Source organism: Hordeum vulgare, chromosome 7H, assembly GCF_904849725.1.
Source record: "Hordeum vulgare subsp. vulgare chromosome 7H, MorexV3_pseudomolecules_assembly, whole genome shotgun sequence".
Classification (NCBI taxonomy): Eukaryota; Viridiplantae; Streptophyta; class Magnoliopsida; order Poales; family Poaceae; genus Hordeum; species Hordeum vulgare.
In genome coordinates this window covers 613,058,585-613,066,770 of record NC_058524.1, presented here as the reverse complement: position 1 = coordinate 613,066,770, position 8,186 = coordinate 613,058,585, and the positions used below count along the sequence as shown (strand labels likewise).

The window sequence follows — 8,186 nt, the reverse complement described above, 5'->3', positions numbered from 1 at the left end:
TAATCTGCCATATACATTTACTGATGACAAAGGCGTCACTGAATTTTCGTACCGAAACGAGTGGAGGTACCTAATAACCACTCGTATCCCGAGATGAGAGCAAGAGGGGGAGAATTCTGGTCACATGGGATTAAGTTCTCATATGTTTCTGCGGAAATAGAGGAAACTGCCTCCTCAATCAGTAAATGTGATTCAACCTCGCGTTGAATGACACCTGATGGATGCGCGTCATCCATAGCCCAACACCGATGTGCACACATTTTTTTATGGTGCTGGGACATCGAAACATCTTGATTCTGTTGTTGTGGGAAATCACAAGGAGTTAAGAGGCATAATGAGAATTTCATTGATGATATTGATTCATGAGAATCATATATTGAAGTCTACATATGTAGGCATAAATTTCTTCTTGAGAATTGCTGAAATCCTTTTGGGCTGTGAACCAAAATCCATGAAGAGTGTCGTTGACACTTATATTGGTTCAAATGAAAGGAAGCAATTAAGGAGAGTAGCACTCGCTCATCAAAAGAGAGGTGTTTACCATAGCAAAACTTACTCCTCATAAGTACCTTCCGTAGGGAAGAGAAGTGAGTTTTCGTTCAGAAACAAAAATAGATGATGTGGTGAGAAAGCGAGGCTTGTAGCACATGGGTTTCCACAGAGACCCGACATCGGTTATGATGTAGCATACCTTCTCGGTATAAGTGGAATTATGTTCCGATACCGAATTGGCAGTATAAATCCATGTGGTTGATGTATGTAATGGCTACATACTCACATGGATCATTCAGTTTGGATATATATATTGAAGTCATTGAAATGGCTTAATATTCCGAATACAATGATATGTCGCAACATGTGTGAAGCTTCACAAGTCATCCCACGACTCTGAAGATGTCGGAGAGTTGTGTGGTACAACCAACTAAGTGAGTTACTCCTTGATAAGAATTACTCTGACACTAATGATTGTTGATGTGTATTCGTGAAGATATCCTTAATTGGATTTACATCATGTTATTGATGTGGATGATCTTATCATCAATGTCTGTACATGACATATTAGATATACACAATCATTTTGAGACGGATATTTGGGTCAAACCAAATGGTGCTAAGTTTATAGCTTCAGCATATTCCCTCGGGAATAAATGTATGTCAGTCTTCATATATCTAGAAATATTGAAAAAGTTTAATATGGATATATCTTATCAAAGACACATATGGTCATATTATACCTGGCATGGGACACATGCCCATTCAAACCTAGGGGAGATGGTGAAGTGATAATGGACATGAAGTTCCATAACTGAATACCATCGGAGCACTCATATACATTGCAAAATAAGTTAGGCCTGACACTATATTTGTTGGCAATTTATTGATAGTGCATCCCTAATAAAAGGTATAATTGTTGGTGTAAGGAATATCTTGAGATATGTCCAAAACACAAAAGGTCTTGATTAATTCCATTTAGAAAATCAAGATGGGACCATGATGTGATATCCTGATAGTGGCTGATAATCTGATCCCAACAATGCCATATCAAGGACTGGATTTACTAGAAGAGTATTATATGGGAAGCCTTCAGAATAGACTCTAAAAGGGTCCTTCCTAAGATAATTCTACCATAACTACTTTGAAGCATGACAAGATATACATGTCTTTGCAGAATGACTGGTCACATGTGAGATCATGTGAAGATTCATTGGAATCAATTATCATTATCTACCATAATGCCACTTGTATTTCTTATGAGTTATATTTATCCTCGCAAATTACAGAAATGTAAGAGGATAATATGCAAACAAATTATTGTGAGATTCACAATGTCTCTACCAACGTTTATATTTCAAAATCAGGTTCGTGAAATTGTTATGAGAAAACATTGATGTTTGCAAAGTTCAGGGGAAGTAAAATCCCAAGTTATAACCTGTTGGTGATCTTCAGATCATTCATATTATAATCTTTTTTACTTTATGAGGCTTTGAAGATGGTTTCTCAAATAAAGTTTTTAACGAGACAATATAAATACAAGTGCGGATGTATGTCATATTGGTTTTTCCTTATATTTTTCTCACTGGGTTTTTAATGGAGTTTTCGATGGCATATTATTATAAGGTTCTCCTTAATTTTTTCCACAGGATTTTTGAAGGAGTTTTCAGTTTGCAATATACGGATGACGAATTGATCAAAAGAGAATGTTGCGAAATAAAACATGTGATCAATTGTATGGGAGGGATGCCTCCGAGGAGGTGCCCGTTGAGGAAAATGTGTCTCCCCAACACACCCCTTCATCTTGTATATAAGTGGGTCTCCCATATTGCAATGAAACTAATGGATCATTTGAACTCTTTATTTGTCTCTCTTTGCATTCATTCTACAACACTTCTGACGGAAAACCGTCACCTGATCACAGGAAAAAAAAATACACGGGATGCAGAGAGATGAAACGGACAAACAGCACAGCACCGACGACGCATCAATCAAGGTCAGTAATACAAATACAGGTACACAAACATACATCACCCACGCAGCCCTTGCCAGCGTTCCCACGGTAACGCAACACAACACACAAATCCACGACACACGTTACGGAACAGCCCGTATACAAACTCACGACGCCGCGTCCTCCCAACACGCAGCACGCCACAAAAACAGCTACGGGTACATTACCACTACATGTTTTTTCTTTTTTCTTTTTGGGGTACAGTACAGACGGTGTTGAGGTCTGGGAGACGACTCCGGCGCAAATGACCGCCGTCGCGTCGTGTCGTGTCTCCCCGGACCAATAAATATATCAAGCCTTCTCCAAGATGGAAGCGCTATGTACATACAACGGGTTCGATCGTTCTTCGTCTCCGGCCGCCCTACCAGGACTGCTCCGCGTTGCCGTCACCTGCATTGTTCCTTTTTGTTTTGTTTTTGAGAATGAAGAGGGAATGAAATCCAACCGGAGAGAGAGAGAGAGAGAGAGAGAGAGGTCTCGAGCAGGTGAAAATGGCGTCTTAAGGCGAGAATTGTACCTTTTTCTCTTGCTCTTGTCCGACGAGGACGAGGTCGGGTTGCTGTGCCAGTTCCGCTTGCGCTGGTTGATGAACCAGTTGTTGATCTGCTTCAGCTGTAGCCCCGTCTCCTGCACCAGCCGCGCCTTGTCCTCCTCCTAACAAACCCACACACCACACCAGAGAGAGATCGATTCATGACCATCGGTCGCAGCAGCGGAGCAAAAATTGCAGGTAACGAAAGGGTGGTGACGATGGTATCTGCACTGCGGGCTGTCACTTACAGTTGGGTACGGCCATTTCGCGTGGGCTTGCCACCAAGCCTTCAGGGTGGACGCCGTGTCTCCCGGGAGCTTCCCGGCCCTTCGCTTCCGGAGTATCTCTTCCCTGATGTCCACAAGCTTTTCTCTGTACCCCTGCAAGCCAGGAATTTTGTTTAGTTCAGACAACTAACAAACATGGTGGCAGCTGACAGAATGGTAGTGCAGTAAGTTTTACCTGTTTAAGCTCGTGCTTCAGCTCTTGCCTGACGCGCTCGACCAAGGATCTCTCACCCTCGGTTAGCATCCCGAAGCCCATGCCATCGGACACGTCGTTTCCGTCGAACATGTTGCTCTCGCTGTCGACCGGGTTGTCTTCATCATCAGACATAGTTGCCCCGGTGCCTTCGCCAGGAGATGCCCCTATGTGAAGAACCAATATTAGCAGAACTCAGAACCGGCCAATCTCCAACTTATCTTATAAGAACAGGTATGCCTATATAGACAGGTTCGACAACTTAAGTCTGTAACTCTTGTAACTATATACTACTCCCTCTATAAACTAATATAAGAGCATTTAGATCACTACTTTAGTGATCTAAATGCTCTAATATTAGATTATGGAGGGAGTAATATATACTAGGAACTTATCTTGTAATAAAAGGTATGCTATAAAGACAGGTTTGACAACTTGAGTCTGTAACTAATACTAATATATAAGAACTTATCTTATAAGAAAAGGTATGGCTATAGAGACAGGTTCGACAACTTAAGTCTGTAGCTAATACTAATATATAAGAACTTATCTTATAAGAAAATGTATGGCTACAAAGATAGGTTGGACAACTTAAGTTTGTAACTCTTGTAACTAATACTCCCTCCGTCCGGAATTACTTGTCATAGATGTATAAAAATGGATGTATCTAGAACTAAAATGCATCTAGATACATTCATTTCTCTGACAAGTAATTCCAAACGAAGGGAGTACTAATATATAAGAAACCGAAATGATACTGCTATAAAGATGGACCTAGTATCTCATAGAACCTACAAGGGTGTGAATTATGACCTATATTTTCTATCAGGGAATGCAACAGTAGAGGAAATAAGGGTCAAGTCATCGAGCTCTCCCTAGTTGAATCTTGAAATGATTAACTGTTTGTGTTCTATCGCTGGGTGCAGAGAGCAGAAGTAATAAAACCCTTCTTCTATTTATTTTTGCTGTGGCGGAAGATCCCCTAATAGGACCTACAATTCCACTATCTCATAGGAAGTAATAAAAAGTTTTGTAGCTATGTTAGTTCATTTTGTAACCATGAAGTGTTCTTCAATATGCGAAACTTTTTTGAACCAGAGAAGGGGGCTTCTTTTCCTATATGAATTGTCTGCCTTTTCGACGAGCAACATGAAATATCTGAAAGGGTACCCCTTATGTGATGGTTCCGTATTATATAGTCCGTGACTGTTGCGCGTGGAAGCTAATTGCACTAGACGCAGTAAGAGAAGCTTTATCAGGACAGCTTAGCTAAGATTATGAACGCGAGGTACCGTCAGTTCAGTTGCGTGGTTGGTGCGACACAAGGGTGTAACTGATAATATCAAAAAGGGAACCGCCACATACACCCAACTGAAATCTCAAAAGGTATAGCTTTAAAGCCAGGTTCAACAGCTTAAGTCTGCAATTCTTGTAACTGATAATATCAAAAAGGGAACCGGTACTACTATAGTGGACCTAGTATCTCATAGGACCTACAAGGATGTGAATTATGACATAAATTTTCTACCAGGGAATGCAACAATAGAGGAAAAAAAGGGTTGAGTCATCGAGCTCTTTCGAGTTGAATTTTGAAATCATTAACTACTTGTGTTATGTGTGTATTCGCTGGGTGCAGAGAGCAGAAGTGATAAAACACTTCCTTTTAAATTTTCGAGTTGTGGCTAAAGATCCCAGAAGACGGTGTCCCCCACTCTAAGTAGCACGATAGTCACTATGACTAACAGTTAACAAGCATGTAGTGTACATATTACACAAAATACTCTTCCTAGAGAACTTGAGAAGCACATATCTTGCTGTTGAACTGATGAACTTAAGATGCTCTGTTCTTACCTGTAAGACTCTGTAAAGTCTGCTCGAGCTCCCAGCAAGCCATCACCGCTTCCATGGCGTGGACGCGCACATGCTGCTGGAGCTGTTCCTTGAAGGAACAGAGGAGGAGCACGTAGTGTGTCTGCAACAAAAAAGGAGAGCAAAACCTTTAAGTATAACATATATAGAAAAGGCATGGGGTCAGTCAATATGATGATGTTACATGAGGCAGGAGGATTGCCATTTCCAGGCACAAGAAAAGGCTACTGCTAAGCGAAGGTACACTTGTAGTATTTTTTGGTTTGCTTTTGTCTCTATCGCAGAGGTGAGGCGCTTGTGGTTGAGAAAACAAAGTTGCTCACAGCTAGAGCCTGGAGCATACTCCTAGCAAGCAGTAGTTTATTTGCAGGTGGGATGGGTAATAATCAGGTGATGAACTAGCATGATATTCGCAGCTGAAGAACCTAAGCTAAACCAAATCCACCGGCAGAAATTAGCGAGTACTAATCCCATTTAATCTCCTATGCAAGTTGCAACAAATCAAACATGTTTTGTGCATTCGAAAAAAAGGTAATCTGGCTAGCCCGTTTGAAACCCCAATCCCGACACGAGCAGGGCAATTCCATGGCCAAATCACATCCAATCCCCAAGTTTTCAAACCACAAACGCACGCACGCACGCACGCCGCGTCAATCTGCTGCTACTGCCGGAGCACGCGCGGGGCAGCCGACGTGGCGTGAAGGAAGGGCGTCTCGTAGTAGCAGCAGCTCACCATGAAGAGGTCGAGCTCCTCGCCGCCGGAGAGCGCGCCGGCGGGGGGCATGGGAGGCGGGGCGCGCGCGGCGATCTGCGCGTCGATGCGGGGGAGCTGGTCGACGGGGGTGGCGACGCGGAGGCAGGCGACGTGCGCCTCCAGCAGCCGCTCGTACAGCGGGTGCGCCTCGACGGCCGCCTTCTCCCCCTCCCACGCGCCGCCCGCGCTTAAGCCCGGCGCGAAGCCGCCGCCGCCAGGGTTCCCCCCCGCCGCCGCCGCCGCCGCCGCGTCCATCCCCAGCGCGTGGTCCTGGTGGTGGTGGTACTGGTACGCCATGGCCGAACAGGCCTGCGCGCGCGGGCTATAGCTCCCGCTTCGTATGTATCCGCTGCTGCCTTGGGAGGAGGTGGTACCACCGGCACCGGGTCAAGTGGAGGAGGAGGGATGGGTGTGGGTGCGGGTGCAGGTAGCAGTAGCAGTAGCAGGCGGGCGGGGCGGAGCGGTGCAGCGGCAGAGGGGACCGCGGGGTGGAGGAGGAGGAACCACAGCCATATGTATCCGCGTTTCCACGTGATATTCGTACGACAGTCGCGACAGGGAACTGCACACTGCTGCTGCTCCTACAACCAACCTTTTTACGAGCGCAACCTTTTTTTCTTTTCTTTTTTGCCTTCCTTCTCTCTCTGTCATTACATGTAAATTTCGATTTTTTTACCAGATTGCGGTTTTAACCGGTCCGACAGATTTTTAATAAGAGCATCTTCGATAGACTGAACCGACACATTATTTTAAGACTGCTGAAATCAACGCACAAGAGTTTTCTTTTGTAGAATTCTTCTCTTTCCAACGACACCTTGTCAGTCAAAAGATCGAGATGGACCTAGAAAAATGAATAGGTAAAGTTATAAATTTAATTATTATTTAGCAACTTAGAAAATTATGTGAAATATGAATGTGATCCTAACAATTGCAAGATGATGCAAGCAACCACAATATGATATGAGTAAAGGCGAAAGACAAAAGACAAACAACCACAAGTAGAGAGTTAGATTTAGGGATAACCAAAACTCCACGGACAAAGATGTATCATGAATTCATGATGTTCACTTTCTTGGAGGGAAGCCGGTCACCCTTAGAGGGGTGGATGCTACCATGAAGACACACCAACGTCACGAAGTCTCACCCTATTCTTCCCTTGACATGTCACCATGAGGCGATTCTCAACCATTAGTGATAGGCCTTGAAGTGATCTTCAAACCTTCACAAAATTTTCACGGATAATCACACCGAATGTTTCCTCTTCGAAGAACTCCTACAGCCTAAAAGATTTCAACCTCTAAGAGTAATAAGTTCATGGGGAAATGCTCAAGACTTGCTCGAATCATGATTTTCTTTGGTCAAAAGAGCGAGAGCGAGTAAACCTGGTAGAGTTTCTCTCAAGAACTCCCACAAACGCGTAGACAGTGGCCGAGGGCCCCAACTCTAGAGCGCGTAAATTAGCATGCCAATCGCGTGAGTGTGGTATTGCCACGCATTCTGGGCGTCCTAGGCATGTATGGTGGGTTAGGCACTCCACCGATAGATGTTAGGAAGAAAATGACAACAGAAGAATCTCACGAGGAGATTGAACTAAGCTCAAACATGAATTAGCAGCCAGTTGTTTTATTAGTGATGGGGGAAATGCACATGGCCAATGGGCCTAAGTTTTGGTTGATGATGATCATCTACTAAGGAGACTGTCTTGACAAAATTGCAGCTCAAATGGAGGAGCCTAGGTGGTACTTGCTTTGCAAAGTACCACGTTGGACAAAAACTCTCTCTGTCCCCCCCTCTCCCTCCCTTAAACATCAGAGTAGCAACACAACTTGAGCATCAAAGCACAATATCTTCAATTGGTTTATCATAGAGCCTCTAGGGAAAATTTCCAACATCTCTCTCTCTCTCCCTCCCTTTCCCCCCTCTCTCTCCCTCTGCCTCCCTCCTCTGCCCTGTCCCTCTCTCTCTTACTCCCTCCCTTTCTCCCTCCCCCCCTCTCTCTCTACAATACAATTATCTCTTTGAAGACCTATTCGATGTAATCTTTG

General features: G+C 43.9%; 1 protein-coding gene across 2 annotated transcripts; it reads right to left on the bottom strand.

Annotated features, from left to right (window-relative positions):
- Positions 1-2,445: 2,445 nt before the first annotated feature.
- On the bottom strand, positions 2,446-6,634 carry LOC123408764 (homeobox protein knotted-1-like 11). 2 transcript variants are annotated; one of them, XM_045101807.1, is made up of 6 exons: positions 6,121-6,634; positions 5,370-5,490; positions 3,501-3,685; positions 3,287-3,418; positions 3,024-3,160; positions 2,446-2,907 (listed from the first exon to the last, which is right to left on the bottom strand). In XM_045101807.1, the coding sequence occupies exons 1-6, from the start codon at positions 6,436-6,438 to the stop codon at positions 2,868-2,870; spliced, it is 933 nt and encodes a 310-aa protein (XP_044957742.1). In that variant the 5' UTR covers positions 6,439-6,634; the 3' UTR covers positions 2,446-2,867. The 2 variants fall into 2 exon arrangements, with proteins under 2 accessions (XP_044957742.1, XP_044957743.1); XM_045101808.1 differs by having other exon boundaries at positions 2,446-2,896.
- Positions 6,635-8,186: the final 1,552 nt, after the last annotated feature.